A 20,993-nucleotide genomic window follows, 5' to 3' on the forward strand; every position below is an offset into this window, starting at 1 on the left:
AAATTAAACTAATTAAAGCTCCGTTCTAGTGTGATAACCAGACATTGAAAGTCCAAAATATAGGATTACCGACTGTTGCTCTCCTTTCTCCGGCGTCGAAATCTTTCCAACCCCTTTCTTTTGAACCCGCAATGTCTCGTCCGAGCACCAACCGGCTTATTATATCATATCTCTTATTCTCTCTATCTCTCGCTTTCTTCGAATAACATGTACACACGCATCCTCGCAATCTCTCTCTCTCTCTCTCTCTCTCTCTCTCTCTCTCTCTCTCTCTCTCGCTTTCTCTCTCCGATTACAATATTTTCACTATTCAATCTTTTCGTTTTAAAGCAGTCTTATTACGTAATAAAGCCAGCGCGCCCGATTCGATCGGCTGGACGTCCGATTCATCCGTCGATACGAACGAGCGCTTAATATAATGTTTATGTACTTTTCTTCTTCTTCGTCTCATCGTTCAATTGATTCGGATCGACTTGCCAATAATTATCATAAATTTTCTATCTCCTCTTACAGTAATGCACGACAATTCCGATCGTACATTTTATATGAAAGACGCACGTCCAAAGGAATCTTCGTTATTAGTGACTTTTTTTTCGTGTGTGTGTTTCAACGATGACTTTACGCGCGCGCGCCGCGGATTCGTCGCGATATCACCTATCGCGCCATATACTCTGCACCGAGAAAAAAAATGCCAATGCTTGTCGCGCAACGAGCCGAATTTTGATAATATAATTTCGAAGCGATGATTTAGAAAACGAAATCCGACCTTATATCGAATTGATATATTTTTTTATTTTCGCTTAATGCAAGTTTAAGTAAACGTTAAAAGCTAATTATAGCTCGGAGATTCTTTGATTCTTCCGTTTTTTTTTCAAGTAAACCCGTGTTACGTACTTATATCACATTAAGAATTTGAAAAAATATTCTTTTCTCAGTGCACGCACAACCTTCCTCTCAATTCTTACGCTATTTTTCGCAGTATCATCATTCTTTTTTCCTATATGCATGTACTTCATATCATTGCAAAATAATTCTATATCTTAGAGCTTACGGTGTATCACAGAGTTATACGCGCGGTATTTAAATATATATGTATATATATATATATATATATATATATATATATATATATATATATATATATATATATATATATATATATATATCGTTACGTTGCTTTCAAGGTTCGCAAGGATATTTTTTTCTTTTGTTTTGCTTATTATACTTGGTTTTGCGTTTTGTTTTTATATCGCATAATATATAGACAGTTACTCGTGCCTGTTTGATTTACCGAAAAGGGGATGCCAGCGGCAGGCGGTGAATGAAAGCTTATTATTTTCGCACGTCGATATTCCTCTGGAAAAAAAAACAAAATAGATTTGACGTTCAAGGTCGCTGCGCAACGAGAGCATTGCGTACGAGCGAGCTGGAAATTTAAGAATTTAATTAAATGTGTTACAAAATATGAGACAATGTTTCCAGGCGAGCCGTCGAACCCGACGCCCGATGCCGACGTTTTTCGGCCTTTTTCCCCAATATTGCCGCGTGTGCTCGCACAACAATGCCGAAAAAGACATGCCAGAAAAAGGCCATGGCAGTGGACGCATCGGGATCGAATGGCTCGCCGATCAATTTTATAGAGAGATTAATTAAGACAGATTTTTTAAATAAAATTCCATTAATTTTACACGCCAAGGAGATGATAAGGCCGGATCGTTGCCGATTGATTGATAAGCCTGCAAACGCTCGTTATCTCGCCAGGTTTGCCGAGCGAATTTGCCGAACGCTTGACGCCCTTTCGTTTGGTTTGCCGAATTCTCGACTGTCGCTGATGGTGACCTGTGCTCGCCGAGGTGCAAACAAAAGCTCGAATTCAGCGCCGTTGAAAATGAACGACGAAACAATTCGAGCTCTTGGCGATTATAAATATAGGTATATGTATATAGGTATATGTATATAGGTATATGTATATATAGGTATATGCGACAGCCTCGAACTTGGCAAAAGAATCGAACGACTCAGGCGTTAAAAACTGGCGCACAGGCAAGCAGGCAAAAATACGAATTTGCGGCATACTACTCAATAGGTAAAGACCGGCTTTCGCTTCTCCTCGAGCTTTTGTATCTTTCACATGTTATATAAAGTAAGCATCATTGCAATGGTAATCATTGTGAGAAATTGACCTTGAATTTTGTCAAAGCGGAACGTCAAAGCGGAAATAATGCAAACGATTCAGCGTCGGGTATACGGAGGGGGGGGGGCGAGGGGGGGGAAGAGTGTTCGTAGATTACCGATCTTCGCTCGCGAGCCAGACGATCTCGGGTGCGGCGAACGGAAAACGGCCTCGAACTAACGGACGAATTCGAGAAACAAAAGGTGACGAAATGAAAAAAAAGTCGTATACGACGCGCCTGATGTATACGCACGCGAATGTTTTCCGAGTCGATGCACCGCTCGTTTTCGACATCTTCGCTCATCAACTCGTCGCAAGATTCGAAGATCGTCAAAACAAGCGGTGCATCGACCAGGCATCTGTCCTGTTCTTGCTGAATATAGATGACGCGCGATTTTAAAAGCGCAACGCAAGCGGAGGGAAGAAGTCGCGTGCCAAAATCATCCCGTCTTTCTCTCTCTCTTTGGGCCGATCACGCATTTTCCACGTGGCCGTCGCATGCGCTGCAGCGAAAACCCGCGGGACATTACGCTGCGCGCTCTCAACGAGCCTGAATAATAAGCTCCCGCGTGTTTTTATTACATCGGGAGAGATAGTTGCGCAACCGGCACAAATTGATCGCTATTACGGTGTGCGGACAGATTCTCTCTCGTTACTCGAATTCGAGGTAAATTATCTGGCGAAATATGTTCTGGCGCTCGCGATGGGCTTCCCTCCGCGTGCGAGGGCATGACGCATACGTTACGCGCTTCCTAAGTACGAGAAAGCTCGCAATAACGCTTTGGCGTGTGTCTGACCGTTGAGTAAGTCTCTATGTACCTATATCCATATCGTATAGACGAGAGTTGAATAGGCTTTCGTTGAAGAGCTAAGATCGCGGTCTCTTTTTCATTTGTTATTATTTTCTAAATATAGTTCAGATTCCTTCGAAACACATAATCCTAATGTATATACTGTATATTATTCTCCGTCTGTCGCATGTCTATGATCGCCGATGTGATCGCGCGATCTTACGAGCTATCATAGTATAGTAGAGGAGAATAATCGAGAACAAAAGCTTTGATTTATAACAGAAAAGATAATAGGCAAGCGACATCATCCGTATGTGTGTTAGACTGCGAGGAATCGATTTTCCCTACAACTAGCGACTCGACTATATCTTTGACGCGACTGCCTCGAACGCCGGCGAAGTCTCCTCCTATACATATTCTCTAATGTATTTGTTCTAAGACGCCGAGGTGTATGTGACTCGCCAGCGACATTGCCGGGATTCGAGACAGTCCGGCGGAACTGCTGCTGTTTTTTTTCTCTCGCCTCATCGATCTCTTTTCTCTCTTCTTCTTATCCTTCTGGCTGCGGAAACCGAGCATTCGTCAGAAGCGGTTCACTCGTCTGCTGTTACTCTAATGGTTAGACTATAACTATAACTTATCGGGCTCGGTTCACACAGTTAAGTACGATCGTTAAACGCCTTCGCACAGATATTACATTATACGGTACAACATCGCTAAACGCTATCATACTTGTACACAGCAGCTTTTCGAGAGGCTCCTCGCCTATATGCGCATATCGACTATACAGAACTATACTCCTATACAGAAGGTACGAGTGAACGTGAGTGAACCGCCCGTACGAGTACTCGGCTTGCGTACAATTCATCCGGGCCTGCATCGCATGTGTGTGTGTGTGTGTGAAGGTGTACGTGTGGGTGTGTGTCTGCGAAGAGGATCGCATCCGAAGATGAAATATCGAGGAAACGGCCTGTCGAAGCCGTGAGTGTGTATATTCGGTGTGTAATATAGGAGAACGATCGAGATGAGACTTATTCCGGTCGCTCCGTGCGGGTGATTCTCAAAGTTCCAAGGGAAACATCAGAGGCTTCGCGAGAGGAACTCGGGTCGAGCGTATATGTACGTGAAGAGTCTCTTCAGTGCAGAGGTGGAGGTGGCTGAGCTGCTTCGATTCGTTCGTTTGGTTTTGGGGCAGAGGCAGACTCCGCACGCGAGAAGTTGGATGAAGAACAGACGAAACCGTGTGTCTCGAGCGCGCGGCGAGTCCGATTCTGATATTTGGACATATGGTGCATAATATAATATACGAGAGTCGCGCGAGTGGAGTTTCGGGGCCCCGTGTGTTTTTCAACTTTCTCATCTCCCAACCACCATCGTCATCATCATCTCATCATCATCATCATCATGGTCGTCTTCGTCGTCGTAGTAGTAGTGGTAGTAGTAGTAGTAGTAGAATCCAGAGAATGTGAAGGAAGCATCATTTACCTTTGTCGTGAATCCTCTCTCTCTCTCTCTCTCTCTCTCTCGCTCTCTCTCTCTTTCTCTCTTTCTCTTGCCTTGCGCTCGAGAGCCGGTGGATCTCGAAAGCACTCGCGGCGCACTTTTCCGGTTCTCTCCGAAAAGCACCGGAGTATCTCTACTCTCTCGGGTATAACGAGAACGCGATGCGCGGTCACGCATCATCATCGTCGCGCCTCAAAGATAGCAGCAGGACCGGCTACGTGAGCGGCGGCGGCAGCAGCAGCGCGGCTACCAAGAGTTGGCCTCGTGGCGATCGGTGCAGCTCGCGCCCGGAGGCTGGGGTCGCTCCGGACAGGACCGGGCCGCGTCATCGGCGCTGTTGTTGTTGCAGCCTGCTGACGACGAGGCGCTTAGATTGCAGGTCGTCTGGGGCGCCGAGGTGCGTCTTATGTCGATCGGTTTCGAGCCGAACGGAGGAGGCCGGCCCAAAACCCCCTGATTGTTTCACGAGAGGTTGCGCTGGTCGTCGCCGCTGTCGTCGGCCTTCTTGAGCGAGCGCTTGAGCTTGTCCACGAGCCGGTTGTGGAACTTGTTGAGGGAATTTGAGCTGCCGGTTTTCGGCGGCGAGGAGCCGGTACTTTTGCTGGGAGACTGGAGGGAGCTCTGGGAGGCGCGGGAGGAGGTGCGCGAGAAATGACGCGTGCTGAGGGGCACCGACCGGTGGGCCGGCGACGTGAGAAAGTCCGAGCCCGGGGAGGTCGACAAGGAGGGGCCCTCCGATTTCGAGCATTCCGAGACCTGCAACAGACAAAACAGAACGGATCCTTCACTTTACATCCTTTTCCCTCCTCTCTGTTATACACAATAAATCATATGGTTAGTCGTTATATTGCGTTTCCGCTTCCGACTTCGACTCGAGCCAGCGAAGGTCGCCAGCCTTTCGGATATAATTTTTATGCAACGGTAAAAACTACCGCCAGCGCGCGGCCTTCCGAAAATAGAGCCGAGTCGAGTTATGCTATAGCGCGACGTCCCGCGGTCGTTAAAACATTGACAACGGCCCATAAAAATGTGTCCGTTCAGTCCGCGCATACATTCGCGCAATATACACACCTACACGTGCGCCTAAGCAGAAAAAGTACACACGCATGGCTTGTAATCGGCGTAATTGGACACCACCGGAAACTCTTCATTGACCACATTAAAATTCGCGCGCTGCTTTATTTATATACTGGCGCGTTTTTTTGTCCCGCACATACGAGCATTGTTTTTGCCCGCTCGCAAAACAGCTCGTTCAAATCGAATCCAATCTCCGGTGCGTCGCGGCGGAGCGAAAGCGCGCGTGTGCTCCCGATAATAATTGGATTGCGGAAATCGGCCAATCGCGCAAGGCTGACGCCGACTCGGACTGACTCTTGTGGTTGTGTATATCATAGGAAGAATTGTATAGTATAATTATAGCCACCGCGGGTGACAAACGATTCGGCATAACGACGACGACGGGGAGCAAATTTGGCGGCTTTGATGATGCGTGTCTTTTTTTCGACCGATAAGATTAGCGATTATTATCTTTACGGCCTCGAGTAGCGTCACCGGCCGTTATAATTTTTCTTCGCGTGATTCTTACATTTCCTCTGATGGAATAAAACACGCGTGACGGAGAAAAAAACCGCGAATTATAAATACCCAACCCAAAAGAGGAACAAAGCGAAAGCGCGAACGCGATTATCGGAAATCCCACAAGCTCCCTGCACCGATGAAAAGAAAAAGACCGTGCGCATCATTCTCTCCTTTTTTATATAACGAGCGTTGACAAAGAGTACAGCGTCGCGACTAAATACGGCGATCTGCCGATGCTCTCGATTTCACGACGCGCGATTTTTATAACGGAAAACTGCGACGGCGCTCGAGAGCACATGGCCGCTCATGCACACACACGCGTATACATTAATGCATACGAGGCTGTTATATGTGCGCTCGACGAGCACGTGACGAGCGAGTAGGCGTGCGTGAGTCACGAGGTTTCGCTGCTTTCACGACCGCGCGATCGCCCCCCCCCCCCTTCCTTCGCCCCGTTGTCGTATTATACTCGTCTGCAGCGGAGAGGAGAAGGCCGACGAACGGTGCAGGTGCGGACTTGCCAAAGTTTTTGTCCTCAGTCTCCGTTCGTATATACGAGAAACGATTTCTCGCAGTCGATTATAAAACAATCCACGAGTAACATCAACTTCGCGTGTCAATAAAGCAGCAATGCGGAAATGGCTGGTAATGACCAAAATGAAAATACGAGTTTTCCACAGCTGGCTATTTTATCAACGCCGGCGCCAGTGGTATATCGAGTTGCGGCGCGCGTAATCCGAAAATTGCAGCGAGCGCAATACAGCCGGGCATGAAATAGCATAAACTGCTCGATAAAATAGAGCCGCGTAGCACGCGACGCGAGAGAGAGGAAATTCATATTATAGAAACCGGTTTTATCGCTCTAGGGGTTAATAGCGGTGTTAGCCTCGCTCTCTGTATGCGTTATTATTTTTCTCTCTCTCTCTCTCTCTCTCTCTCTCTCAAGTACAGATCGTGCGCACGGATAAGCAAACGTTTAACCCTGACATTTCCAGCCGTGCCCTCGCACCCTCTCTCGCTGATCCGGAAAAAAAACAACCGCGAGTCAGGAGCAATCGCCGACTTTCCGGATTTATTCGAGTTTCTGGCGCCTATTGTCTAGAGAGCGAGGAGCTGTGAATGATTACGAGTGCGACTGAGAGAAGCAGTACGTAGTACAGCAAGGCTTTCTATTTATTGGCCGCCGCGGGTGAGGACGGATTTTCCGTGGCCTTGAAGGAAACTGCTTCTCGTTGGATCGAACGGGGGACTATTATGCACTGATCGGCTGATCAGATGATTGCTTGGTTATGCATTGTATTGTTAGGATTATCTCAACTACGCTGTAGCAGTGCTTTTACTGCGTGTATCGAATACAGGATCAAATTTGTAAATTGATTTCTTTCGATTGTTACTACGTTAGCCAGAAAAATTACCCGCTACGTGTGGCAGAATTTACTTTTTCTCGAGGCGATGTGGTATCTTTTTTTTCTCATAAATCTTTCATCAAAAGCTAAGGTAAAAAGTAAATTCCGCCGCACGCAACGATTCCCAGTGCAGCAGCTAGGAACAACGATTATACACGCGATCGTAATAGTAAAAAAAAACAGTATTACAGGAAATAGTGTAGAGTAGTCGTACATACGTTTTAAAAGGACATAGTCAGTCGCAGTCAAAATCACATTTTTCTGAAAATCAAAAAATGTGAAGATGTGTATTGAGTTAATCGCTGACGTCCACATACACAATGCATAATATGTATACAAGTATACATCCAATCAATTCAATATATATAAATTACAACAAAGCCATCGAGATTACTCTTTTCCAACACTACGACCCGCGGGTTAATCATCAAACGACCATATCATGCAAACAAAAGTTCGTAATCATCATCATCAACACAACATGACGTATCGCGTATGCTCGTATTATAATAATCGAGCTCGATAAAAAAAACGGCAAAGCTTATAAATATAGTATAGACAAAGAGCTGAGCGAAACGGCAACCCTCGTCCTTCGCTTTTCGCGGCCGCGCGCGAGAGAATCTGCGCGTCTTGTGCAACGTCGCAACCGCTGCGCAGAGTGCGGGAATTGAAAATCGTCCTTGCTAATACTATCGCGGGCGTCGATGCGCCATGTATAACCATCAGGAAACCCACGCGATGTCGAGGAAAAAAAGAGATGAGAACGTCTCTTCGTTTTTTCTCGGACCTCGAGGTTTCCCTTTATTCTCTTGTCATCGTCGACGCTGGACTTTCGTTCGCTGGCGTTTCTTTCTTTCACATCGCGAGTGTTACCGTAAAAAAAGGGAAGAAAAAAAATAGCGTTAGTTTATGCAGCGAGATTCTCGTTCCCCACGGGGTATTATTAACTTTAATGGCGCATTTTTGTTCTGGAATGCGCGAGTAGTTCTCGCGTTTGTTTAGCATAATAACGCAATGATTTCAGTCGAACCATTCAACTCAATCGCATACGAGACGAGAAGAAAAATCGTGAAAACGAGTGACGCCAGAATTCCGTGCGCACGACGTAGGAGCACCACTGGGCACCTGAAATTCCTCGGAACGGCTCTCTCGCGTGCTCGTTTCGACTAGTTTCTTAATCTCGATTCGCGGAACGCGCACGTTTACACACTGGAGAGAATCTCCTAAGTGTTTTGCCGGATGACGCGCGGATTGCTGTATACACCGTTTCAACAGGAGTAGGATGACTCGCCGACGGCATGTATTGCACAATTTTTCCAAGAGTATCTGTATACAAATATACAGAGGTGAGAATCGTTTCCGATAAAGAATCCGCGCGATGCAAAGTTGCGAAAATATTCAGCCAACTGGCGCAAGGTCGCAAGGTCGGAATTCGCGGTGCGTCACTGTGCGAGAAAAGAAAAAGACTTTCATCGCGGCGACATTTTCTCGGGCTGACTGTACGTGTACAACCAAGCAGCTATGTATAGTCCCGCGTGTTATATTTTTGCGCTTTTAAAACGAACGTGCAGCAGCGCCGATCGTTCTTTTTTATTTATCAACACAGAAAAAGAAGGAGTAGGCATATAGCCGTGAGATAAGAACTACTGCGCGCGCGCGCGCGCGCGGTGAGTGTACATAACAGTAAAGAAGTTGCTCATCGTTACACGTATCTACGTCAAAAAAAAGAATTATCATAGTCCGACATTGACGTGGCGCACCGTTATCTCCTCGGCTTTTTGGCGACAGGTGGCCTTTAATGCGAGACGTTCCGGAGATATTGCGTGTGCTTCCCAATTATATATTTGTATTTCTCGTAATTAGATTTTCTTTATCTTTCCGTGATTGATAGATGAATCGATATATAAGAGCGCTGTTGCGGTTGGACAATTTTTACTTTTCTCTCGAGACGATGATTCCATACGTTTGAACTCCGTATAATTTATCGAAATTTATTCTGATTTCCCCACCTGCAACGATTTACTGTCAGATGTTCACGTGGATCCGGATTTATATTCAGCAATCGATTTTACCGTCTCATCATTTTTTTCCAATTCTATTTATATCTTCCTCGTGCCCCTCGTGTGACTAATCACAAGCTTATCGAGAATTCAGCGAGTTCAACGCGTCAAGGTGTTCAAGCGAATCTATCAACGACCTATTACGACCTTTAATAGGTCAAACGCGCAGCGATTGAATTTCGATCTCGAGTTGTTGAAAGAAGAAGCCAGCCAGTATACCAGAGAAAAAAAGAGCTTCGAGAGCATCTCGAAGCCGTCTCACGCAAATATCACCCGGCAACTCTGGACAGCTTAGCAGAAAACTATCCGCGAAACGCTTACTTTCAAAAGCCGCTCGCTCGCCGTCGCAGACAAGCCTTCCTCGACTTGTCAAAGAGCAACAGACTTCGCGAAGTGTTCCCGCACACACTGCTGCACTGCAGCGTTTCACTTCTCCTTCCCGCTGTGCTTTCTACTTCGAATCGCTCGCGAGTGCGTGCGTACACAAAGAAACGGAAAGATCGGCATATGTGCGGCGCACGCGGTGCACAGAGGAGAGTTCGTCGAACGGCCATACGTATGTAAACGTATATTATGAAATCAAGAGAGAGAGACTTTTTTACGACCGCGCGTGCGCCTGTGGAGTCGCGAATATAATATATGCGGACGTGTGCGTGCATGCAAGTGCGAATGTGGCACACGGTGTATACGCATAGATACTACACCTGCGAAGCACGTGCGAGCACGAGACGGATTGTAAAAGGAAAATAAAAGATACGCGTGCGAAGTTAAAATAGGATACGCGGTTGCTAAAAATAGAGGTCGCGCGCGCATGTGTATACATCGTTCGCGAGCGGTGTTGATCTTTTCGATCGGATCTGTGCGTGTGTGGGCAGAATTTTCGGATTTGCGCGCGGATATTGTGGACGTCCCGCGCGCGCGCGCGTCTATAAATAGCCTGAAGTTCAAGATTACGCTCGGCTTGATTTACGCGGCTTTTATTTTTAAAGCCCGTGTCGAAGAGGTTCGACGCGAGACTCGTTCTATAAGCGTGTATTCAAGAGGATCTACCGTATAAGAAGAGTTGACGTTTCGAATAAAAGTCAAAGTCGAAATTGTTTTCCGATAATCGTATGACGCTCGCGCGGTATGATCGACCTCTTTACCGCGTCTCTTTAATTCTTCTCCCCGCTTGAAAGCCTGAAGGTTGATTCTATTTTCACTTGAAAAAAATATCGTGTACGTACGTAGAGCACGCGAGAAATCTAGTGCACTTTACATGGATTCCTCGTCACGGGTCTCGTGACGCGGCGTACACACAAGCAGTGCAATTACACCCGTGTATTTACGTCTGCGCGAATTGTGACTATCCCGTGCGCGTCACGAGTCTCAAGGAAGCGCGAGAGGCACTGTCCCGGTTCGTTGTATGCTTCAGCGACGACAACCGCACACTTTTCAATCATTGACGTGCATTAAGGCCACGATGATAAATCTGTCGGAACGGACGTCATTTCACCTTTTGAGACGTTAATGCGCGGTGATTAGCGGAAAATTAGCTGGAATTCAGAGCCGAGAAACCGGAGATTTACGCGCGTTCGCTCGATAATGCTATGGGTGCAGGGTCTATCGTCATTTTTTTGGCGATGAACGTTTTGGGATTTGGCAAATTTGTAGTATATATGAATATACGTATTGGATTGGCATTTTTTTGTCGATAGATTTTGACTCGTCTGGCAGTGGTTGAGCCGATGATTGGCAAGTGAGGTATTGCAATCAAAATGAATATTTTTTAAGGCCGATAAATCAGTGGAATTCTTCGTATAGTTGATGCTACTTTACGAATGATTGTGCAATGATTATGCAATATGATCAAAAGAAAAAATATTGTTTCGAAATATAGTTGAAATTTCGAGCAACGCGTCTCTCATATCCAGGTTTATTTTAGAACAGTTATGCACTATAGTTTCAAGGATCAATAGTCATTATCCGGGAAGAAATTGTTTGAAACAAAAATATTTTATTCAAGCCAATGTTTACCAGTAGTGAGGAGTTGTTGAAATAAACATTTCTGTTTCCATTACCTCTACAAAAAGGTTCGCAAAAATAGCCGATGTTTTTACGTATAGTTTCAAGGTGAGCTAACTTTCATATTCTAGACTACGCGGCGTTAACTATATTTTGTTCCTATATTTCAAAGTGAATTTTTCTAACGAACGTACGGATGGTAATTCTGTTTTGGTAAACATATTTTCCTCAATTTCGCGCAAGGGTCACCGAAATGATTTCTGTTGAACGCGCTTAATTGCAGACGTCATCCGCGATACATCTCGAGTGGCATCGATTTTTCACTTTCTTAAAGTGCGACGCATTAGCGTTACTTCCTTCGACGTCACATTGAATTCCAGTTTACGTCCGTTTAAACGATGCAGCGAGCGATCGCTTTTATCACCGATCGACCTATGGTACTTATATAAATTGGCGCAGATAATTATTTCAAGTTTTTTTTTAATAAGCTTAGAGAAATAAAACGAATATGCGCTAATCTAAATTCCGTAAATTATTGTGGGGCAGTCGGATGTGCATTCAATGTCTCTTACACGATAACGCGGCGGAGGAATAGATAACACGATCGAGGCGCATTGTTGTCAAACGCGTATTGCGTAAACGCAACACAACAATGTTGATGTATAAAACAAGTTTACGAAGCACGCGCAAGTTAACGCTCCAAATTGCTCTAATTCTACAAAATTAATTTGTCTACTTGCGCACACATACATTAATCGGTTAATTGTGTTATTCAATGTCTCAATTTATACACAAAATAGACAATTACAAAAGACTCATAACATCTCTAACCGTTTCATCATTCGAGACACAGTGTGACAAAAGAGGTTCTACAGCAACACTACGTTATGTACCACTGCACTGTTAGTAACTATTGACGAAATATTGGCGCGTTGATTAGGTGAATAAACATCGATGAACTAAATGATCAAACACGTGGAATTATGGAATTCCACGTGTTTCATCAAAAGACGACCGTCAGTATAATGTAAACTCAACAGAGGTGAAAAACCCGCACCAAAACCGCACCTATACAAAAGCGTTCATCGAACAATGCACTTAACGGGCATCGGCGTTGGTTTTCACCCGTCGAGAAGAGAAAAAAAACGGTCTCTCGAGCGGCGAAGGTCAGTTCCAGCAGCGGAACTTTGTCGACCGTCGGCGCCGAGTCGCACGAGAGAGAGAAAAAAATGACAGCTTCGTCGAACTCACCTTTCTACTGCGACAGGCCTGAGGATTCGAGCACTCGGACGAGCGTCTGCTACGGTTGGTCTTGTAGATGTCCCACTCGTTTTTGACCACAGGCATCATGAACGCCATCTCGCTAGTCGTATCTGATCTCTCCTTTCCCTCTTGGTAAACAAACGAGTTGAACTTTTATGCTTGTCAGGCGTTTCTGGTCACGTGTGGTCACCGGCTCTCAATCAAGGATATTTCAAATTTGCCGCCCCTGGGTCGGGTAGTCGCGTCGTCGCTGCTGCCGCTGGTTCTCGCTACGCCTCGACGCTCCGTTTTCGTAGGTGCTGCTGCTGCTGTTGCGCCTCCCGATGATGATGCGTTTTTAGCCGTGGCTGTCGTTCTGCTTCGACTATTTATAAATCACACCAGAGCTGAGTTTCTCTCTACCTCTCTTTGACTGACTGCTTGACGTGAGTTGTCCACTGAAAAAACCGCATTCACCGGTTTTTCCCCCTTTACGATCGTGCTTCTACACGGACTATCGATGTCAACGCGGCAATTTTCGAATTTCCAAACGATTCCTGTTGTTCTCCGCTTATATGTTTTTTCGGTAAGGTTTCGAAAACGGTGCTGCGATGCGATCTGTGCGTTTGCGTGTGTGTGTACGTAAAGAGATAATCGTGAAAGTAGCGTCTGAGCAGTGCGATCGCTCGATCGGAAATGAGCACGCCGGCAGCGGCGGCGGCCCGCGTAGGTCGAGGTAGCAGCGCACTGTGCCGCCTGGTGGGGAGTCGGGTCGGCAGGGTGGGAGATTCAGACCGTCAGGGGATTGGCCGCCGCCGAGGCGGGACACCTACGTCATCGCCGTCGCGGCCGGGAATACCATTGATTTTCCAATGTTGATACACACAGGGCGCGCGCACTGTGTCGGCATGACGTTTGACGCACCGGAGAGAGGAGGGAGGGATGGAATACTCGTGTGCATGTGTGATGTGCGTGTTTGCGCGCGCGTGGACCGGCCATTGATTTTTCGGCCCCTCTCTCTCCCGCGCGCGCTTTCGCTACCGTCCTCAGGCTGTCCTTGTCGTCGATGCGTGAGCTCGCGTAGCGTAGATCACTCGTCTCTCTGTTATATAGATCGCTCCCTCCTTGTATTTTGCACGAGACACGCGCTGTCTTGCTCTCCCCCCCCCCTATCTCACTCTCTCTCTCTCCCTCTCTCTCTGCACGACTCTTTGGGGGAGAGAAGAAACGCTCGTTTTTGCCTTTTCCGAACTCGTGCGCGGACTTTACTCTCGCAACCGCACGAGAATACGTTTATATCTATCCTCGTGATCTCTTCCTCTCGCGGAGAGGCACGTTGCGTGTGTATATGACATTTTTCGCCGGACACATCGGTCTTTCGCTCGTTGTTACTTTCGGGTTTACTTTCTTCTAACGGTTTCGTGTGCTCGCGATTTCCTACCTTACCGATCTTTGGATTTCCCGGTGTAATGGATTTAGAGCGACGACTAACTGTTATGCTGTTTATTCGGAAATCGTTCCCTTTTGGCGAAGGTATTGCGGATCGCAGGAGGCGTATGCTACAGTGAAATAAATTCATTTTACGCAAGATTAACGCTCATCGGTAACGTAGGAAACCGCCATGCTCACAGATCTCACGAGACTCAACTAACTCTCTCGTATGCTTTTTATATAAATTAATTTATATAAAAATAATTTTAGATAAATTATTAATTCGTCAATGCGCGTACCAAGGTCGATATCGTTAACAACTGTCTCCAGATAGCCTAAACTGACGACTAGCGTCCTTTTAACTAATTTATCGTTCGTATAATATAATGGTAATGATAATGAAAGGATAATAATGATAAAGGTATATCATAATGTACAATATTTCCATTTGCTCTTTTTCTTTTACTATGGGAAATAATGTCTTGCTTTACTGTCATGTTACTGTCATGTTTAAACTGTTGACTTGCCTAATGCCTAAAAATGACCAAAAATTAGGCAAATTTCTATAATCATTATTTTTATAAGGACATTTCGAACAAGTAAACAAGACCATTGTACAAAGGGAATACAACGATCGACGCGAGAGAACTGAATCGGAGAGCTTTTTCGTGAAGCTTCTAGCTGTTACTTTGATAATTGATTATACTGCGACAATTATATACCTTTTCTTGTAGAAAAGTTTGCTCTCAATAGTACTTAAAAAAAAAACTCTATTTGTGGTTTTATAGCATTAATTTTTAAAAGTGTTTTGTCGAAACGAGTAGTTTGCGGACCGAGCCGAAAGCGAGCTCGTGAAACTGAAAATTTTCCTATTAGAAAAGTACTTCCTCTAAGAAGAAGCAGAACTACAAGCTACCGACGTACTAGCAGCAGCAGCAACTGCGCAGTTTAAGAAAATACGTAACACAGAGAGTGAAGCTTCGGAGAGGTTACTGCGTTCTGACCCAAATAATATAGCAACGCGAGCTCGCGCGAGTGCATCCACAGGTCGGTAAGTCAGGGACTCGATGCTCCGCTCTTTCTGTAGCTGCCCGGGTCGGAATTCTGCACGAGGAGAGATGTATCAGTTCTCACCCTCACCTGCGGCGTCGCGTATTTACGTCGCGGATTCGCGAGTTGATACATACATCCATACTCGTGTAGAGGAAGGCCGCGAGACGCTGAGGGATGTCACGTACGCGACTCTGGCGTTTTTGCGCCGACGCGAGACACCCCCGCGCGCTATCCGACTCGATCTGTGGATTTCGCGAACCGCGTGGGCTGTACACTCGCGATGTAAGGGAGCATTAAAAAGAATCTCGCAGTGCTCCCACGGATGTGACGCGCGAGCGCGAGGTTCAAAAGCTCTTTGCATTCAACACATATATGCATACAGTCGGAGACAATACGGGGGTTTTCTGCGCGCTGACCTTCTTTCGCGAGGCTGCGGACGAATCGCTGGATGCGCGCGTCGCGCTAACGAGCGAGCGCCTATTCCAGTTTCATCGGATTCCGGTGGATACGTGCGGGTGCGCGATATCTATGGATGCGGGGATGCGTATGACGTGCCGTGTTCTAGCGACGATAATATGGTATATGGGGCACCCCGCTGGGGGGGGGGGTGGCATTGACGTGCTTCTTGTTTTTATGCCCGAGCCGCCTTTCATCCCGAGCGAATGGAGATTTGACGTGCTTGTTTTATGCCAGACTTTCCGCTTAGTTCTGCGAAACGATCTTGTTATGCCTAATACGAACGTATACGTCGGAGTGTCGATTCGGCCTCTTGTTTTTTTTTTGTAACCACGCTTCTAATACCAGTATAATAAGACTCAATGCAAGCAGTAGGATACTAATTGAAAAATCTCAATCGAAAACCGGGCCACGACGCAAAATATATCTGCACCTCGTGTTCTGGAAGCTTCTCTCCGTCTCTCTCCCTGCCTCCCTCCGTTTGTTTCGGCTTCTCCGCACTTGGCTCTCATTCACCCTCGTGCGTCGCACTTCCTCTACACTGTACAGTATACTATACGGGCGGGGATCCATCCCTGTAGCAAAAGAGCGGGAGAGAGAGAGAAAGTAGATCTCGTGGGCATTGTGTGCTCGTTGCCCTCGACCCTTCTCTCCCTCAAAGTCTAGCTCCGGCGCTTAACCGTGAAAGCCCGACCCCTACCTTCGACACCGCATCCGTGAGCTTAGGTATCGAGCCCTCGCGCATGTGTGTCTGTGTGTTTGGAGACTCGCACACACGTAGACACATCAGCGAGACGTGAAAGAGCAACAGCGTTGATAGAGAAAGAAAGAGCGAGGGGAGAACGAGCGGAGGGCTATACTACGCAGCGAGTGCACGTATACCTCAAGGTCAGGCTTTATGAATGATCCTGCACTCGTGCGATGTCCATAATACGCTCGTGTGCTGCTGCGGCTGTACAGACGGGGAACGTCAACAGCACAGACAGGCTCTCTCTCTCTCTCTCTCTCTCTCTCTCTCTCTCTCTCTCTCTCTCTCTCTCTCGCTCTCGCTCTCGCCGGTGTAACCACATCAAGGATATTACAGTCGTGGGTGAGGGTCTATCGACGTGCGTATGCGCGCGCGTTGGTGTACATCCGAGGATGTGTACTATATGGGCGGTGGATATACCTGCAGTATAAAGGTGATAATGATGGGAAAGTGACTGGTGTGGATTAAGCTTGTTTACATTGACGCGGAAGGACTCGGGTGTGACTTTTTCTCATTCGAAAAGTCAACGAGTTTGCTTTCGTGGAGTTTTATTCGAAAATTATAGAAACCATGATCGATGATATTGATGCGACGCGCGGTTGAACGTAATATTCCTATCGTTTGGATAATATTGAACAAGAAACATGATGTGATGGATGGGAGTTAATATTGATGTTTGGACATATTCGGGTTTCGCTTAAATTAGCTGACGTTGTTAACTTACAGCAACTCGCGCGCAAACGATAATGCGATCAATTTATTGCAAAGTTAAATATAAAGATAAAGTTATTAAAGTTATAAATGAAAAATGATGTAAACAAGATGACGCACGCGATCGAGTTTATACCTACACGAGATCGATATCGAGTCAAGTCGAACGGACTACCACGACAATGATGAGCACATAAAGATTACTGGAAATGTATGACAGTACGTACAAATGCGTGTCAGTAAAAGCTTTACTGCTATAAGTCGTCCGTGTACGTATATTATATGTATATTGAACATCGAGAATGACAAAACGGAAATCCCGTGTTATACTTGGGCGATATGTAAAAGTGACGGATAAAAGAGATGATCTGCAAGTTTTCGCTTCGCGGAGCGTCCTTATACGCGCAAGTTTCGCATACACATGCGCGGCAAAGCGGATAAATTTTATAGGTCACAATGTCGCATCCTCGATTCCGCCTGTAGCGAAGCGCATTTGCTGTTTTATAGTAGTACATAGGATAATGCCTTCCGCGATATGATATTTCAATTATGAGTGCACTTTTTATGCCAACAGCTGTGCTCCTACTTTTACAGCCGAGATAAAATCTCGCTTGATGAAACGCGCTGCGGCGTATAATGAAGGTGGCCGTCGTGCGACGCTCGTAGCGCGTATATTTTAGGGATAAAAAAGTTTACAACCTAGCTGCTATCTTTTATGCGTTTGCTAACTTTTTTTTTATATTAAATGAAACGATGCTGCCGCTTCTTGTCGAACGAATAGCATTGACCTAGTTTTGTTTGAATTCTGCAGCATTCTAGATGTATAACTATACGGATCTGAAAAGAGCATCTTTATTGCAGCTTGTAAATTAAGTTTTCACGGCATAATCGCATTTTTCCTTATTCTTGACTTTATGAACGACGTGTCAAGCGTCAGAACAACAGACATTATCAGAATTTTCAACATGATAACGGACTGTAAATTATTCTTGCATCACGTTATGAAAAGTAACCAGAGACGATTTACAAGGCGAAAAAACGTCGCGTCATTTGAAACCAGAGAGAGCTTGCGTGGAATAAATCAGAACATAAAAAATACGTAAAAATAAGAATAAAAAGTTACAAGATAATACAAATACAGAACACATTTCCTTGAAAACTCCTAGTTCGATTCACGTCGACTATATCCATCCCCATTACGAATTCAATCCGGAGCAATAAAACATCGCTCCAAATAACCGCCCACCCCATCGAAATTTCATTCATTCAAATCTCCACGCGGCCATTATCCAGAAAGCCATTCCTCCTCATATCGACTAGCCCGAAAAGCAATAATCCCGCGAAAATGCGAGTCGATTCGTTTATAGCTCTTCTAGGGAGGTTCCGCGTTCTTACCCCGCGGGCGCGGGCGCGGGCGGCATTTTGCGGCACGCGCGCGAAGGGCTCTTCGAGGACGAAGCTGAGCAGTGGCAGACGGCACACAGGGAATGTGAATTAAAAACCAATAGCCTCAGGTACGTCTCGGCGACGTCATTGGCGTGTATACGTGTACACTTGAGACTTGTCGTCGCGGAGAGTCTCGAAGAAAGTGTGTACATGTATACAGGAAGAAAAGGTAGACGAAAGTATGTGCGTGTGTGTGTGTGTGTGTGTGTGTGTATATATACTCGTTCACACGAGGGACATATTATATGAAAAGAAGGAAATTGCGCTGCGATAAAAGCCTTTATGTGTTTGAAGTTTTAATTCGTTCCATAGGATAACTTCTCAAATGTTCTTTAAATTTCGAAAATAAGGAAGTGGAAAGCAGTACGGCTTCTCGACTATACGAAATTTAGCGAAAAGCCTGTGTCCACTTTAAAACTAATTATAACGTCAATTAAAAGAAACGAATTCAGCAATGTGCAATAAGCTTGTAGAAATTGGATCGCACCCCTCGTTCTCCGCCTCGAGGCGAATCTTCAAATAAAATGTGTACTTACAGGGTCAGGACAATGTAGCTTTAGTGCGCAGTAGTAGAAAAGCCGATTATTTACGCAGTCGATCGAATAGAATTAAAGGCCTGTTGGGCGTCTGTCAAACAGCCTAAATAAATGCTAATGTCACCTAATTACTCAGTGAGGCGGGAAACGAAGTGACCGACACGTGGCAATATCGAACTGTGGAAAACTAAAACGCACTTTCTGTCATACACGTGTACTCGATTAAGATCGCAAAGGGATTGTTTCCTTCGAGCGAACTTAGATTACTAACAATTAATAACATTTCTCATTTACAATGGAAAGCGAGTGGCTATTGTGAAACCAATAATTTTAATTTCGAGAAGTATTATGCAGTCGAAAACAAAGTCGTTAAAATTATTACCCCTCAATTTATCCAAGTATACAGGCATAATCATCGCTGTAATATAATAACAGTATGTCCGAGCAAGCAGTAAACATTGATAATAAATTCGAGAGAAAAAACGCGAACAACGTCAGATATCGTTTTAAACGACAATAAAAAAAAAAAACCCGCTAATCATCGTCCACAGGTATATCCTTGGTCGGGAATATAGTTCTCTTTTATCAAGATCGCGCGATTAATCGCAGCGTATACGCGCGACCATTGACTGCCCGCATTCCTGTACACGCTATACCTGCGAGTAATGCGATAGCCGCAGTGTACACCTGATGCTCATACATATAGACAGAGCTATAACAGATGCACGCATACGTGTACACAAGTCGGAAATGAGCTTACGATTTTCTTACGCGAGTGTCGCGTTTCTCAGGAGAGATCGCGCGATATCGTTACTAGCTTATCGAATAAAAGAAGATATCGGCGCCTCGTCATCTCGCGCGCGTGTGTGTGTGTGTGTGATTCAACTCCGTTTTCTCTGGAACTTGATTTGCATGACGCAAGATCGATGGATTCGATCGCGATTGATATCGTGCGATTCGCTTTATCTCGTAATTACGCGAGATTGCGTGATTCCGATGCCCATTGTGTTGTACGCACTGTTTTCCTTTTGAAGAGATCGTCTTGAAACGTTTTGATGTTGCTTATCGATACTCGGGAATTCGGATGATTCGATTTGTAAATTAATTTTTAATTGTCTAATTCGATGATTTTACGTAGGCATCTATGGTATTGGTATATTTAAAAGTGAATGTGCAAGTATTTCTGGCTACTCTTCTAGAATGTTCCAGCAAAGTCCAGAGGGAGTAAAAAAACAACTTACCGATTGCTGGTATAGGGACGTGTTACCATCAGCCAAGGATCCGACTGGCAACTTCTCTTACCCTGGCTGGAAAATCTTGCCTCTTACTGACATCTGGAAACGTCTGGAAAACACAGAGCTCGAATTTCTGTCGGTCAAATGATTCTCAATAGGTAGTTTGAACTGGATTACAGTTGCAAATCGTAATCTTGATGCGCATGTACATTAATAGCGTATACACTGCATCTCAAACAGATCAAAACGATTGCTCAAACTACTTTAAATTTAGCTACACTTTTTTAACGGAAAATTACACCCAACCCACGATCGCAGTGCAATAATAGCAGTGTGTCAAATATGACTGATATTACGCAATATAACGGCTACAGAACTTACATCTTTTTACTAAGCACGGAAACGAGTTCATAAAAAGCCCTTGAGAAAAGGAAGTCAAGTATGCATGTATAAAAGAACGGCGCTGGAATAAGACATAGCTGTGAAGTGTAATGTGGCTGGAAGAAATCGATCTAAGTAATATATAACGCTTTCCATTGTGTGCCATGAACATCGTCGAGCGTTCAACTTCATTATCGACTTTTCGCACGAGTTATTGGTATTATTTCAAACTGACAATT

The 20,993-nt window shown here is 45.3% G+C and overlaps 1 protein-coding gene across 2 annotated transcripts; it reads right to left on the reverse strand.

Moving 5' to 3' along the window:
* Nucleotides 1–1,173: 1,173 nt before the first annotated feature.
* LOC100187734 (uncharacterized) lies at nt 1,174–13,504 on the reverse strand. Of its 2 annotated transcripts, XM_032602214.1 has the most exons (3): nt 12,767–13,504; nt 7,670–7,712; nt 1,174–5,223 (listed from the first exon to the last, which is right to left on the reverse strand). In XM_032602214.1, the coding sequence occupies exons 1-3, from the start codon at nt 12,872–12,874 to the stop codon at nt 4,793–4,795; spliced, it is 582 nt and encodes a 193-aa protein (XP_032458105.1). In that variant the 5' UTR covers nt 12,875–13,504; the 3' UTR covers nt 1,174–4,792. The 2 variants fall into 2 exon arrangements, with proteins under 2 accessions (XP_032458105.1, NP_001127916.1); NM_001134444.1 differs by lacking the exon at nt 7,670–7,712 and having other exon boundaries at nt 4,930–5,223; nt 12,767–12,874.
* Nucleotides 13,505–20,993: the final 7,489 nt, after the last annotated feature.

Source organism: Nasonia vitripennis, chromosome 1 (genome assembly GCF_009193385.2).
Source record: "Nasonia vitripennis strain AsymCx chromosome 1, Nvit_psr_1.1, whole genome shotgun sequence".
Taxonomy (NCBI): domain Eukaryota; kingdom Metazoa; phylum Arthropoda; class Insecta; order Hymenoptera; family Pteromalidae; genus Nasonia; species Nasonia vitripennis.

Bases quoted from the DNA above. Each gene is read 5' to 3' on its own strand.
- LOC100187734 (XM_032602214.1), bottom strand. From the start codon at position 12,874: ATGGCGTTCATGATGCCTGTGGTCAAAAACGAGTGGGACATCTACAAG. The intron at 7,713-12,766 runs GTGAGTTCGACG...TTTGATTTTCAG, and splicing joins AGGCCTGTCGCAGTAGAAAG to AAAAATGTGATTTTGACTGC. The intron at 5,224-7,669 runs GTATGTACGACT...TGTCTGTTGCAG, and splicing joins TGACTATGTCCTTTTAAAAC to GTCTCGGAATGCTCGAAATC.